The sequence below is a fragment of the Ichthyophthirius multifiliis genome (genome assembly GCF_000220395.1).
Source record: "Ichthyophthirius multifiliis unplaced genomic scaffold scaff_1120509250461, whole genome shotgun sequence".
NCBI lineage: Eukaryota > Ciliophora > Oligohymenophorea > Hymenostomatida > Ichthyophthirius > Ichthyophthirius multifiliis.
In genome coordinates, this window is record NW_004086724.1 from 19791 (window position 1) to 35594 (window position 15804).

A 15804-nucleotide genomic window follows, 5' to 3' on the forward strand; every position below is an offset into this window, starting at 1 on the left:
TAAGTAATTCACTTTAGAATGAAAATATATCTACTTAATATTTAAATAGTATTTATTTTATTATTATTACTATGACTACTATCGGATATGGGGATATACATCCTATTTCTAGTGAAGAAAAATTAGTTGTGTGCTTTATTTCGATTATTAGTTGTGGAATGTTTGCTTATTTTGTATCAACTGTTAGTACAATTGTTAATGATTATTATATGTAAACTTTAGATTTAAAGTATTTTTTTTTTATTTATTTGTTTTATGTTAGTACTTTTTTTGTTATAGAAAACAAATTTTTAATGTTTCTTAATATATGATTTAAAGAAATATTAGTAGACATATTCAAGCTTAAGTATTGTAATAAATTTATTATCATAAAAAAATGGAAGAATAAACATAATTAGAATAATCTAATTGCTTAAAAGTATTGTTTATATGTATTTTTATTATTAAAAATAAAAAGGTTATTTCCAAAGATTTAATGAATAATTTATTTAAAGAATATTTTGGGAATATATTAAAAACTAATCATTTTTTTTAAAAGAGATTTTCTTAATAATTAATAAGCTCTATTATTCCTAAATTAAAGGAAGAAGCATATTCTCCTAATAAGGTTATATTTGCAAAAGGATAAGTTAATAATAGACTTTATTTTATAAGATAAGGGAAAATAATATAATATATATAAAATATAATGCCAACACCGATAATATCAGAACATAAAGTCAATAATATTTATTTATTTTTATTAGATAAAATATATTAATACAGGAAAATTCTTGGTTTGGATTTAATGAATTTTTTACAGGGAAAAACAAAGAAAATGATGGAAAAAGTATAGATTTTAGTTTTCTAGTGTATTTAGAAAGAAATGATTTTTTAGAAATATTAGAAAACTTTCCTTAAGATAAAGAAATTTTTAATATGATAAAAGATGAGATTTTATTTTAAAATAAAGGAATTAATAATGAATGTTATGTATGTAAATCTTTAAAACATTAGGTCTAGAATTGTCTTTATTTACAGTTATTTTTTTTAACAAAAAATATATTTATATATAATTTACATTTAATTATATATATATATATAATTACAGTTATACTAAAAAAGAGAATATATAATTTAAAGGTATAATTTTGTCAACATTAATAAAAGATAATTATTTAAAAGAAAATATTTTAAATATTATTCTTTAAAGTAAATAAAATAAGTGAATCTATAATTAAGGAAAATTTAATAAAATATATTATAATAAATATAAAATAAAAATAAAAAATAATCGAATATATAAACATCATCATATTTATCATCATAATAAGAAGAATCAGAAAGTTCTGGAGTTTATAATGAAAGTTGCTATGAAAAAAGTTAATTAAAAAATCATTCTTCAGAAACACTATAAGTTTAATGCTCTGAATAAAATTTAAATAAATATAAATAAAGTAAATTAATATAATAATAATAATAGGAATTACAATAAATTTAATCAAATTAGGAAATTATATATATAAACGGTGAATATGATATAAAAAGTAAAAATAAATATAGTACTAATGAAATAAATGAAGAAATAGATATAAATTTAGATAATAATTATAAAATAAATAGTAAATTAAAAATAAATATTTTAATAATAATAATAATAATAATAATAATAATAATAATAATAATAATATTAATAATAATAATAAACATATTATTAATAGCACTAACAATAATAGTTTAAATTTAATATAAAATATTTCTTCAAAATAATCATTTGATGGTAATTTAATATTTTTAAATGAGAATTTTTTAAAAAATAAACTTGTGAAAGATAAAAGTAAGTCATTTTTGAAATAAAATACTTTTAATAATAATTTGTAAGAAAAAAATGTCAAAAATAATTTTAATAATAATACTAATTAGTCTTCTTTAATATTTAAAGCATTTAGCAATTTTATTTAAAAAAATTTGAATTAGTAAATATTATAATAATAAGAAAATGTCGAAAAATAATATACCAAATCTAATAAGGATTAGATATTTTTTGAATTTTTTTTAAGTTTTGATAAATAAAATAATTTTATTAACTATTTTCCAAATTTTAATCTTTGTTGTATTTTTTAAAAATATAAAGCCAATAAGTTTAAATTTTAAAAGAAGTTTAAATGATTATTTTTAATAAATTTAATTTATTATTTTAAAATTAATGATTCTATTATATTTTTTTAATAAAATATATATGTATTTTATTATTGTATTATTTTTATTATAATATAAATATAATAAACATTATATTTTTTATATTTTTTTAATTTAAACATAATCATATATTATAATTTAAGATCATTTATTTAAGTATATCAAAAACTATAATATTTATTAATAAAGAAGCTAATGTAGTCTTTTTTTTTTAATAATTTTTCTTATATTATCTATATAAGAATGTTTTTAAATAAAAAAAGTAGAAATATAAATAATTATAAATAAATAAATTATTTAATGAAAAATTAATGGTTATGGAAAAATAGAACCATTTATAAAATAAATATAAAAATAATAATATTAAATAAAATAATCAATTATAATATATAAAATAAATTATTTAATAATAAATAAACTTACATTTAATATATTAAAATAAAGAAGAAAAAATATAATTAAAAAATGTTAGATAATTTAGATTAATAATAAAAATCATTATAATTATCATCTTAATAAGACAAACCTAAAATCGCGTAAACTTTCCAACCCTTATTTTCACAAAATATAAACGAAAATAATGCTTTTAGTTAACAAAGCAAATCAATAAAAAAAATCAGAATAAAAAAGATTGTAATAATATCTATTGGAGTATTAATCTCTATAGGAATAATATTAGGAGGCTTGGCTATAGGAGGTGTATTGTCTGGCAAAAAAGATGATTCTTTATCATCAAACGACAATAATGTGTAAATTTAAATACCAAGTAACTACGAAAAATACGAAGAAAAAATATAAAATGGGTAATAATAAAATGTTTTAAAAATAATACATGTGCCTCTAACTTAAGTATTTTACAAATATATATTAGAAAATGAATAAAAAACAATAACTGGTTAAAAATAACAAAAATTGAAATCACAAAAACTAGTCATAAAATAGGACTCTTATGTGCAGATGTAACAGATTCAGAATTCGATATGTATTTATATTTTATATCAACTGAAAAAGAATAAAATGGATAAAAGAGTATTTTGACAGGCTTTCCTGATATATTGAAAAAAGAGTTAAAATAAATAATAGAAAACGAAGATAACAAAAAAGATGTTTAAAATAAAGATGTAGAAAAAAATAATAATAATAATAATAGAATTTTGCAAAAAGATGGCTTAGTAGTATCAACTAGTAATTTAGAGAATTAATATGGAGATTTAAATGAAAAAGAAATGTTTATTTTAGCCTCAAAAAATATTTCTGTTTAAGAATATTAAAAAAGTCATTATCCTATTATTAGATTTAAGGTTTCTAAATAAGGATAAATCAATGAAGTTTATTAACCTATTAATTTAAGACATGATATTTATTAAATTTACTAGAATTTAATTGATTAATTGTCTCCTATTTTAAAAGCTGATGTGTATAAAGTCTAGAATGGTAAAAATAGAGTTTTATAGGAAAGAAAAACTTAATATACTTTCAGAAATTTAAACGGAGAAATCGTTAAACCTGATTTAGAAGCGATTGTAGATTCAGATGATGGCACTAAAGGAACATTAAAATAAAGCCAGGAAGTATAATAAAAAGACGAAAACTCAGATAGAGCAGATAATTATGCTTAAAAATGCGAAATTGTGAATGGAGGTATCTAAAAATGTATAACAGAGTCAATTTTTGTGATGAATGAGAAACCTAAAAGTGAATCATAGAGTGATTTACCATTGTTTGATAGAATAGAACAAAGATCTAAAATTACTATTGAGTTTCTTGGGTAAGAAAATAATGTAAAAGAAGAGGATTTTAATTAAATAAAGAAATATTAACAAATTATGACTACTTTAAAGATAAATAAAAGTGAAGCTTATAAATAATAAAGAAAATTATAAGAATTGGAGAATCTTTATAATTTAGAAAAAATATAAAAAATAAATTTAGAAGTTGAAAAATAAACTAAAACTTATGATTTTACAACTAAAAAATAAAAACTAAAATAAGAAAGATTTAGAAAATTAATTTAGGTAAATGAAGATGATGATGAAGATAAATATAGATGATGATGAAGATGAAGATGAAGATGAATATAGAGATGAAGATAGAGATGAAGATAGTGATTAAGACGAAGTTTAAAAGTATAGAAATTTATAAAAAAAAGGAAAAAGTAATTCGAAAAATAATAATAATTAAAAAAATAATTGGTTAAAAAAATAATGGTTAAAAAAATAATAGTTAAAAAAATAATAGGTTAAAAAAATAATAATTAAAAAAAAGATCCAAATAATAATTAATAAAAGATAAAAATGATTAAAAAGACGATAAAAATAATTAAAAAGATGATATAAATGATTAAAAAAACGATAAAAATGACGAATAAAACGATGAAAATGAAAAAATAAAAGATAAAAAGGACGAATAAAATGATGAAAATGTTTAATAAAAAGACGAATAAAATGAAAAAGATGATAAATAAATAGAAAATAATAATGATTAAAAAGAAAAATTAATTGGAGAAACTATTGATAAACCAATTTATAGAAAAACTATTGGTACTTTTGAATTCGGAGCAGATTTAAAATCTTAATGTTTGGAAAGTAAAATAATTTCAGAAGAAGATATATGCACAGTTGGAATATATGGATATTTTAATGGAAAATAAACTAAAATTTATGAAAGAAAAAGTAATTATTATAACTTTAATATTTTTTAATTTTATTTTATTTTAGCTAAAATAAACATTTCTTAATTATTGAAATATTATTAATATATTTAACATAATTTTGTAAAAAAATCATAAAGTTTGAAAGAAAAAATAGAATAAAATATATAAACTGTCATGACAGCATTTAATAGAGTTTTAGATAAATCTGAAGAAATGATAGATGTTCAAAAAAATCCAATATTAAAAGAAATATATAAAACATTAGATAATGATGAATTAGGAATTATAAAATTATTAAATACATTCGAAAGTTTAATAAATACAGTAATTTTAAATTTATATAAATAAATTAAAATATTTATATATAAATATATAATTAAAAATTAAAAAAAAAATATATCTATTAAATATATTAAAAAATACATATATACATATATATATAAAAATAAATAAATATATATATATATATATATATTTATATATATATAAATATATTTATTTTTATTATATATTATTTTTTTTTATTTAATTTTTATTTTATTTTATTTTTATTTTTTATATTTAAAGACATTAAAAAATGTAAATAAATTAATTGAAGATCCTTTAAATACTATTAAAGAGAGAACTTTTTCATTTTTATCTGACAAAAAAATTCATATATAAGATACAGTTACTTCATTATATAATTATTTTAAAAATAAATTTATGACTATTAAAAATTTTATTGAAACTAATATTACCATAGGAATTCCTTAAAAAATAAAAGATTAAATTAATTTTTTTATGAATAATTATGAATAAATTATATATTAATTATTAGAATAACCTTTAACTAAGTTAATGAATGAAACTAAGTAATTAATATTGAAAAAGACTAACGAAATATTTAACAGAACACTAGAAATAGATAAAATAGCAAATATGAATGCTGAATAATTAATTTAAGATGGTTTAAGTTAGTTAAAAAATAAAATTTCTAAAACCACTATTTAAATGTAGGAAGAAGTTTAGAAATATGTAAAAATACCAAATTAATTTAAAAAAAGGTTAACTGGTAAATTTTTAATGGATATGATGTAGAAGTTAATAAAATAAGTTATTTAAAAAATATCTTAAAATATTGATTTTACAAAATTATTGAAATAAACTTTATAAAAAGGACTTTCTGTTATGTAAGTGTCAGTTTAAGAATTATTAAATAAAATTCCAACTAATAACGATAATAATAATCTTAAAGATATATAAATTTTGTTTTAAGAAAACGATGAAATAGTAAGCCTTACTGTAGATTTATTCAGCGGCTTTTCGGAATTTAAATAGGAAGTTATTAAATTAGTAAATACTTTGAAAAAATTACAATAGGGAAGTATGTTAAAATCAATATCTTAATTTGCACAAAAAATAGTAGGTTTCCCTACAGAAATAGCTAAATAATTGAAATAATAGGGCATATAAATGATCGATAAAATAAAGAATTTGGGTATTAGAATTAAAGAAAATATTATTTAGTGGAAAGATGGTATAGTTAATACTTCTAAATAATTAGTTCTGGAAGTAAAGAATATTTATAAAGAAATTAAATAGTTTTTAGTAAAACCTAATTTCCCAAAAAGTAGTGATGATTATTATAAAACTCCACTTTTTGATGAGGCCAAGGAAATCATTTAGAAAGTAAAAGAAAGTATAAACTTGAATTTTGATCCTATTACCACTACATTAGATAGAATGAAGGGTATTCCTGATTTATTCTTAAAGTTTATACAGTAGATTAAGGACATGGGGAAATTAACAACTAAATATTGGGATTAAATTAAATTATCAGTCGGAAATATTAAATAAGAGGGCAATTCATTATGGAAAATGATCTAAAGTAAGGCTAATTAAGCAAATTAGAAGTTCAATAGTATTCTTTCGAAAGAAGTTTCATTTAGATTTTTAAGTAGGAAGCATATTTTGGATAAAAATGGAGTTTTAGATAAGGAATATAGAATTTTATACGGAAAAGAGATTATTGATACTATTTAAAATAATATATTAGTAGGAGATTCTTTAGATGAATAATTAAAAAATTTAAACCTTAATAATTAACTTGTTTCTGTAGAAGATGCTGCACTTGATTTAAGTTAAAACGGAATTAATTAAGTTTTAGATAGTTTGAGTTAATTTAAAAGTAAAACTAGTAGTGAAAATCAAAACATTGATTCTTTATATTCAGATCTTATTAAATAATTGCTTGATTATTTTACTTATGAAAAATAAGTTAAAATTCCAGGTATGAAATACATATATATATATATTTAATTTTTTTATAGCTTATAGATATCCAATTGATTATTCTTATACATATGTTACTTCTGTTGGTATTGGTATCAAAATAATGTTAAGAGCTGAATGGTAATTAGATTATGATCTAGGTATTAAATTTAAATAGGCTATTTTAACTTTAAGTGCTGGATTATCAACTAGAGTTACTGTTAGTGGATAAATTGCAATTGATGTAGGATTTACAGAAGTAGGAGGAGCTGCTGATGGTGTTTTGTTTGATACAGGACTTACTGTAGGTTTAACACTTGAACCTTTAAATAAGTTTAAAGGGTCTATATATTTAGATGGATAATTTACTCCTTATTATTTCAAAATAGGGGCTTATAAAGGGAAAATAGACTTAAAGGAATAATAGAATTGCTTAGATAAAAAAAAAGGAAAAGAAAATGAAAAAGAAAATGATAAAGGATAAGGAAAAAAAAGAATGTTAGATGGAGAAAATAAAGAAATTATAGATGTAAAATCTACCATTAGTGATATTTTAGAAGATAATGCATAACCATAAAAACCTATTGTCATTGATACAGGAGCAAATGAATGTAAAATCGATATTTATGGCTTACCTTAAAGAGATTGGATACTTGGACCATTAGAATTTAAAGGAGAAACTTACAAAAAAAGATTTCTTGAATTTAAATGGTGATATTTTTTTTATATATATATATATTTATGTATTTTTGTTTGTTTGGATTTTTTTTATTTTTATCAATCTATAGTAATAGTATTATTATAATATTTTTTCCAATCGATTTTAAATTATACGAATTGAGTAATTATAAGTGCAAAAATTTAAACTGCTGTAAAAATCCAAAACATGTTTTCCCATCCGACTTCCTATTGTATAAATTTGACTACAAAAAACTACAAAAAAGATGCTATAGTGAATCCAAAAAAAGTGATTCCATATATTTTTGTTCCAACCTATTTTCCATATACATTAGATATCAAAGCAGGCATAATAGCGTAAATTCCTCCATAGAAGAAATAACCTAAACATACATAAATTAAAAAAAAACCTAAATATGACCACTATATCGAAAACTAAAACTTACCAAAGCCTGTAAAATTAAATTAATTGAAATTAGTTTTTTAAAGCTTATTTTCTAAAATATGTATCCCCAGAAAATCCTTGAAAATCCATTACAAAAACTACCTGATATACCCACTGTAGTCAAAAATTTGTCTGAATATTATAGTTATTCGCCATAAGATTTGAAATTCATCACTATCATAGCCCCATATGAGGCGTATAGGCATACTAATAGACAAGATATGTATATAAATCTTGTTTTTAAGCCATCTTTTACGTATAAACATTCATTTATTTCTTTATCTTTGTCTAACAATGTTTCGTTGTGGTCATATAGAGCATCTTCCCTTTCCTATTTTGTCGGGCTTTCGAGGAGTAGAGAACCGAGAAGGGTTCCTGTAAAATATATGATGCCTAAAATGCGAAAAGTTTTAGGTAAATTATCACAAACTTCCTATGGATAGTAACTTTCAGAACCATTCGGATCTTTCTAAGCTTATATATTGTCTGGGTTTACTAAAAAATATACAAGTTATATAAAAATCATAGAACCGAAGCCAAAACCAGCAGAAATTATACCACTTATTATTCCTTTTTTATTAACAAAATAAACATAACAGACATTAAAAGGCAACATATACAATAAACCAGTAGAAATTCCAAAAAAAAAACCATAAAAAAGTATAAAAAGAATAAAATTAGATAAAAAATAAGAACTTAAAAATACTGAAAGTCCCAAAATAAAGCCAAAAAAGATACTAAATAGCCTAAAACCTATTTATTAGGCAAATTTTAAACCAAATAAAGATCCTATATTGATAAATAAAATCATAAATGGAAAAACTTAATTAACAGTGTTTTTGGAATATAAATGACCATTTAATCTTAAATATGATGTCACGTAAGAATTCATTTCACTCCATAAATAAAATGTACCTAAAATAATATGAATGATAAAACCACCTATTAGAGATATATATCCACGTGTTTTAAATGGAAGATTTTAAAATATACTTTTCATTTATTTTATTTTTATACTACAAAATTAATTTTTATTTTACTTGAAAAAAAAAAAAAAAAAAATTAATATTATATATTTTAATTATCAATTTTTAGTTTCTTTAGAATTATTTGAAGTTTATTATTAGAAATCTTTATATATTGTTTTTCCTATTAAAAATCCAGAATCTTTTGTTATTTTATATTATTCTTATAATTATAATAAGTAAGCATCGGTATATTAAACTTGAGATATCAAATCTTTTAGTTTATCTATTTATTATAAAATTAAATTAATGTCAGTACTTTATAATCTATCTTAATGAATTTTAAGATCTTTATCAATTTAATAATTTAATCCTTCACTTTTATTAATTAAAGAACTAATTTTCTAGAAAATTTTAAAAATATAATAATATTTTTATATTTTATATAGATTTTTTTTAAAAATTTAATATAAAAGAATAATATATATTATAATAATGATTATAAACATTTTAATAAATTAAATAAAAAAAAATATAAAAAAAAAAATTATGTAAAAAAATTAAATATATATATATAAATAGATATAAATATATATATATATATATTTTTTTATTTATTTATAAATAAATATACCTATTTTAATATATCTTATTCTTTGTGTTTTTCCGCATCTTACATCATTTTATCTATTTCTGCTTTAGAAAGTTTGCCTTAATTTTAAATTTTGATTTCTTGTTTTTTTCCAGTCCCTAATTCTAAAGCTTTTACATGTAAAATTCCATTTTAATCAATTTAAAAAGTAACCTTTATTTTAGGTAATCCTTTTGGAGCCATAGGTATACCATCTAAAATAAATCTTCCAATTTCTTTATTTTTGGAAGCAATTTCCCTTTCTCCTTAATAAATTATTACATCAATTTAAGTCTAACCATCTTTTACAGTAGTGTAAATCTTTGATTTACTAACAGGAACTGTAGTATTTCTAGGAATAATAACACTCATAATATCACCTTATATACTTTTACCTAAACTTAATGGTGTAACATCTATTAAAATAATATCTTAAACATTACCTAATTAATAATTATATATATATATATATATATATATATATATATATATATATATATATATATATATATATATATATATATATATATAATCTTTTACCTTTTAATACACCAGCCTATAATGCAGCTCCAATAGCTACAGCTTCATCTGGATTAATAGATTTATTTGGATTTTTTTAGAAAAATTCCGTAATTTTTTTCTAAACTATGGGTATTCTTGAAGAACCTCCCACTAATAATACCTCATCTATGTTTTAAATTTAAAATCCGGAATCTTTAATACATTTTTATACACAATTCATTGTTTTTTTAACCAGATCTTCTATCAATTTTTCGAATTCATTTCTTTTTATTATACAGGAAAAATGTACTTAATTATATATATAAGGGAGATTTATTTCACTTTAAGATTTTTAACTTAACTCTATTTTGGCTTTTTCGGCTGATTCTCGTATTCTTTAAGTAGCCATTTTATTACTTTTTAAATCTATTCCGTGTTCCTATTTAAATTTCTAAAGTAACAAATTCTATAATAAACTATCGATATCTTCTCCACCACAATTAGTATCTCCATTTGTCGCTTTTACCTCAAATACGCTCTCATTTATCTATAAAATACTAATATCAAAGGTTCCTCCCCCGAAATCGTAAACTGCGACTACTTTTTTTTAATTTATGCTTTAATTTGCTCCATAAGCTAATGCAGCTGCTGTTGGTTCATTTATTATTCTTTATACCTTTATTTATAAATTATTATTTTAATCAATTTATTACATTTAATCCTGCTATTTCACCTGCATCTTTTGTTGCTTAACGTTATAAATCATTATAATAAGCCGGAACGGTTATTATGGCGTTTTTTATGGAAGTTTTTAAGTAGTTTTCTGCAGTATCTTTCATTTTCATTAATATATAGGCACTTATTTATTATGGAGAGTATTATTTATTTTCTTTTGTTTATACCCATGCATCACCATTTTTAGATTTAATTATCTTATATATAAATATATATATATATATATATATATATATATATTTATATATATATTTAATTTTTTTATTTTTTTGTATATATATGTAAATTATAATACTTTATATGGAAACGATTCTAAGTCTTTTTATACATCTATATCATCAAATTTTTTACCCATTAATCTTTTTATTGCAAAAAAAGTACTTTCAGGATTTACTATTTACTGTTTATTTGTTTGTTTGTTTGTTTATTTTAAAAAATATTTACTTATCTTTTTGCTGGCATTCCTATTAAATGAGAACCATCTTTTTAAAAAGCTACTATAGAAGGTGTAGTACGAAAACCTTCAGAATTTTCAATTACTTGAACTTAATTGTTTGATAATTGAATAGCAATACAAGAATTAGTTGTGCCAAGGTCTATGCCTATTATTTCAGACGATTGTTTTAGTAAAGAATTTTAAAATGATCTTTTAATAAATTTTGTAAACATTATATTAAATTATTTTTTAATAGTTTAATTTTCTGATATAATATATATGTATTTATATTTATATAATTTAAGTTTTTATTTAATATATAATTATATTCATATATAAATAGAAATAAGAATATATAAATTTATATATATAAATAAATATATATAAATATATATATATATATATATATTTTAAAATATTTGTATATATATATATGTATGTTATATATATGCATATTTATTTATATATTATTATACATATTTTTTTTAAATAAAATTTTTTATTAATAAAGATTATAATATATTTTAATTAATTTATATTTTAATAAAATTTAATTTATATTTTAAAAGATTTTTCGTAAAATTATTTAATTGTATATTTTGAAATGTTAATACTTAAATTTTATATAAATTATTTTAATTTATTATATATAAATTTGAATATATATTAATGAAAAAATAATTTTTTTGAGAAATTATTTAAATTAATATTTTTTTATTTTTATTTATAATTTTTTTTTTGTATTTTTTTTAAATAATACAATAATTATACATATAATAAAATTAATTACCCCTTTTTATTTTATTTTTTTATATAATAGAATACGGGAATATGAAAAAAAGAAAAAAGAACAAACAATAATAATACAATAATAGTAAAAAATCTATTTATGAAAAAAATATTATTTTAAAATAAATAATATAAAGTGATAAATTAAAATTATATATATTTTTTTATATTAAATATATTAATAATACTATTATTATTTAATATCTATTTTAAAGAAATATATATAGAATAAACAACAAGTAAGCATTTATGTATAGTGTTTTTAATTTAACTAACATAAAAAATAACAATTAAACTTAACAGTTATTATTTTAATTTTATATATTTTTTGTTATAATATTTACATTGAAATAAAAATTAATTATAATGTTCTATATAATAATATAATTTATTTATTTATAACAAATTATTCTTATTTTATTATTATGTACAGTTTTTTTATTTATTAAAACTTTTATTTGAACAGATAATATTTATTTATTTTTATAAAATAATAATAATTGAAAATGAGTGAAAACTATCAAATAATTTAATAAAATATAGAGAAAATTTAAAATAAAAGTTTTCTATTTTCCTAAACGACTTTAAAATAATCATTTATGAATTAAATATAAACTAAACAATCTGTAAATGATCAAATTCAATATACATTTAACGAATAGCATGATAAAAGTGAAATAAATACCCCTACGCTATCAAGTAAAAGTAAAAAAAAAAAAAAGCACTATTAAATGAAATAAAACAAAAAAAGTAATTTCTAAAAGTTATGCCTAAAAAAAATAACACTAAATGCAATTAAAAAGTAAATAAATATAAAAATAATAATCTAGAATTATTGGAGAAATTCAAACAAATAACAATACAGACAAAACTTAAAAAAACTATTTGAATATATTTTATTATATAATAAAATTTAAAATGATATTAAAAAAAATAATATTTAGTAGAAGTATTTTTGCATTGAAAAAATATCATTTTAGTTTAATTAATGATTATTCATTTGGATGGCAATTATAAAAAAAACAAAAGCACTAATAATTATCTATACTAGAGCTATTTTTAAAAATTATAGAACGATTATGGAAAATATATACATCTATTCCTGTTATAGACCCTTCTAATTGTTTAATTTTAATCTAAGAATTTATTACCTTTGGATTTATTGTGACTTAGTTTTTTTTTATTCCGTTAAAAGTTTGTTTTTAATTAACTTTAGAAAAACCGGCTTTAATTAAATTACTACTTGATATTCCGCCTTATTTTTTCCTTATCGAAATGGTTTTTATAATAAACACAGGTTATTATGAAGAAGGAATAACAGTATTAAAAAGAAACAAAATATTATTAAATTATTTAAAACTGAAATTTGTTCCTGATATAATCACTATAATAATATTATTTTATATGTCAAACGAAGACCATAGTTTTTCTATTCTATTATTTTTTTTACGAACTCCTTAAATATTTATTATCTTGAATAAAATGGACGACAATTTTTAACTATAAAGGAGAATCCCCAGTTTTTTTTAACTAATAAAGCTAGTTTCTTTGATTGTTACAATAGCACATTTTTGCGGGTGTGGATTTCATTATTTGGCATGGAATTCTGACTAGGAAACTTCTTGGCTTATTAATTATAAACTATTAACTAAAAGTAATTTTGAAAGATATATAAATTCTATTTATTTTGCTATTATTACTATGAATACAGTTGGTTATGGGGATATTACACCATAGAATATTAAGGAAAAAACATATGTTATTTTAATGACATTAGTTAGTTGTGGAACTTTTGCATTTGCAGTGAATACCATAGGAAGTATTTTTTAAGAAAAAGCATAGAAAAATGTCGAGTTTAAAAAAAATAAGTATGCTATTTTAGACTATATGTAAAATAGGTTTATTAATAAATAATTATAAGTCAAAGTTATTAAATATTTAGAACATATTAATCTTAATTCCAATAATAGTTTTTAGTAAGGCTAATTAATTTTAAATTAATTAAGCAAAGGGATAAGAGAAGAAGTTTATGATGAGTTTTTTATGAAAGTACTTGATTAAATAAAACTTTTTTAAAATAGATTCTCAGATAAATTTAAAGAAGAATTAAGAGCAAAATTAAATGAATGTACAGTTGGACCAGGGGAAATGGTAGTAAATTAAGGTGAAACAAATAATAGAGTATATTTCATATTAAGTGGAAGTATTGAATAAATAATTTATTAAAATCAAATTAATACTTAATTATAAACTCTAATATAATAATTAAAATAAGTAAATAAAATATAAAAAAAATAATAAATATATATATATATATATATATATATATATATATATATATATATATATATATATATATATGTATATGTATATGTATATGTATATGTATATGTATATGTATATGTATATGTATATGTATATGTATATGTATATGTATATGTATATATATTAATTTATAGGGAGATTGTTTTGATGAGTTTTCTTTTTTATGTGATATATAGTGTGAATACTCTTATAAAAGCACATCAGTTACATAATTAGTATATTTAGAAAGGTCTGATTTTATAGAAATAATAAAATGTTATAAAGATGATTATGAAAACTTTATGATGTTTTATAATGAGATTATGATATAAAAGAAATAAATTTTATAGAGTTTTTGTAAATCTTGCAAAAACAAAAATCATTCTGTTATAAATTGTCCTTTATTGCATTATGAGGTTAATTTTGGATTACTAATAAAAAGATATACTTGTTCATAGCCACAAAAAAGATAAAATTTTTATCGTTAAAAAAATTATTAATAATATAACTATTCTGAATTAAAAAAATAACTAAGAAACTTAAGGTTAGGTCTACCAAAACAATATGTATTAAGAAAATAATGTATTTAAAGCGTTTTTTGGGCCGAACGTAAAAATTTCTTATTATTTTCTCTTTTTTTTAATTTTTGTATTTTAAGTTTTTATTTTGTAGAAAATCTAAATTTATAGTAAATCTTTGAAATGGATGATGATTTTTTTATCTCTAATACTCCCAAAATTATATTTAATAAATAAACTAATGATATTTAAATAGTTGAAGATGAAGAAGAAGAAGACGAAGAGTAAAATCATGACTATGAAGATATAGATAATGGTAGTCTTAAATTTATAAAAGATAGTAATATTAATAATAATATTTAAATAAAAAGCTTAAATAATATAAATAACTAAAATAATAATATTAACCATATTAATAATAATTAAGGAAATAATTGTAAATCTATAAGTTTTACAGATTTGACTTACGATAATGAATTGAAACGAAAATCAAGTTTAAAAAGATCTGCATCTAAAAATATATAAAATGATGAAAAGCTTACAAATTAAAGAAGTAGCGGAAATTGTTTAACTAATACTTTTTAATAATAAAATTATTAATAAAATTAATAATTATAAGTTATATAAAATACAGAATAAGATATATATTCTTAGTTTGAAGAATAGAAATAATAATATAAGAAAAATTTTTATAATTTTATTTTATTATTTAAAAACT

The 15804-nt window shown here is 18.7% G+C and overlaps 5 protein-coding genes across 5 annotated transcripts, besides 27 other annotated features; 4 read left to right on the top strand and 1 right to left on the bottom strand. All coding sequences in view use genetic code 6, as the record gives it.

Moving 5' to 3' along the window:
• Positions 1-1622: 1622 nt before the first annotated feature.
• Positions 1623-1685: a microsatellite.
• Positions 1686-2514: 829 nt separating this feature from the next.
• Positions 2515-2591: a microsatellite.
• Positions 2527-2595: a microsatellite.
• An 11-nt stretch (positions 2596-2606) lies between these two features.
• On the top strand, positions 2607-7875 carry IMG5_075230 (hypothetical protein). The gene is made up of 4 exons (XM_004036596.1): positions 2607-4850; positions 4896-5155; positions 5399-7103; positions 7144-7875. The coding sequence occupies exons 1-4, from the start codon at positions 4226-4228 to the stop codon at positions 7797-7799; spliced, it is 3246 nt and encodes a 1081-aa protein (XP_004036644.1). The 5' UTR covers positions 2607-4225; the 3' UTR covers positions 7800-7875.
• Positions 4198-4265: a microsatellite.
• Positions 4198-4281: a microsatellite.
• Positions 4236-4297: a microsatellite.
• Positions 4342-4441: a microsatellite.
• Positions 4432-4578: a microsatellite.
• Positions 4459-4612: a microsatellite.
• Positions 4554-4643: a microsatellite.
• Positions 5169-5326: a microsatellite.
• Positions 5198-5291: a microsatellite.
• Positions 5239-5301: a microsatellite.
• Positions 5255-5326: a microsatellite.
• Positions 5322-5379: a microsatellite.
• Positions 5324-5394: a microsatellite.
• Positions 5326-5386: a microsatellite.
• Positions 7876-8018: 143 nt separating the features above from the next.
• On the top strand, positions 8019-9117 carry IMG5_075240 (hypothetical protein). The gene has a single exon (XM_004036597.1). The coding sequence runs from the start codon at positions 8267-8269 to the stop codon at positions 9059-9061; it is 795 nt and encodes a 264-aa protein (XP_004036645.1). The 5' UTR covers positions 8019-8266; the 3' UTR covers positions 9062-9117.
• A 174-nt stretch (positions 9118-9291) lies between these two features.
• On the bottom strand, positions 9292-11708 carry IMG5_075250 (hypothetical protein; the record flags this gene model as incomplete). Its single annotated transcript, XM_004036598.1, has 6 exons — positions 9292-9576; positions 9807-10246; positions 10344-10980; positions 11018-11236; positions 11335-11439; positions 11484-11708. 6 exons carry the CDS (start codon positions 11706-11708, stop codon positions 9292-9294), a joined length of 1911 nt encoding a protein of 636 aa, XP_004036646.1.
• Positions 9737-9778: a microsatellite.
• Positions 10259-10334: a microsatellite.
• Positions 11239-11291: a microsatellite.
• A 98-nt stretch (positions 11709-11806) lies between the features above and the next one.
• Positions 11807-11869: a microsatellite.
• Positions 11807-11881: a microsatellite.
• Positions 11827-11910: a microsatellite.
• Positions 11827-11955: a microsatellite.
• A 38-nt stretch (positions 11956-11993) lies between these two features.
• Positions 11994-12032: a microsatellite.
• A 2354-nt stretch (positions 12033-14386) lies between these two features.
• IMG5_075260 (hypothetical protein) lies at positions 14387-14874 on the top strand (the record flags this gene model as incomplete). The annotated part of the gene is made up of 2 exons (XM_004036599.1): positions 14387-14538; positions 14724-14874. 2 exons carry the CDS (start codon positions 14387-14389, stop codon positions 14872-14874), a joined length of 303 nt encoding a protein of 100 aa, XP_004036647.1.
• Positions 14567-14709: a microsatellite.
• A 395-nt stretch (positions 14875-15269) lies between the features above and the next one.
• Positions 15270-15426, top strand: IMG5_075270 (hypothetical protein; the record flags this gene model as incomplete). The annotated part of the gene is made up of 1 exon (XM_004036600.1): positions 15270-15426. A coding segment is annotated over one exon (157 nt), but the record flags the coding sequence as incomplete, so codon positions are not given.
• Positions 15427-15667: 241 nt separating this feature from the next.
• Positions 15668-15699: a microsatellite.
• The last annotated feature ends 105 nt before the right edge of the window (positions 15700-15804 follow it).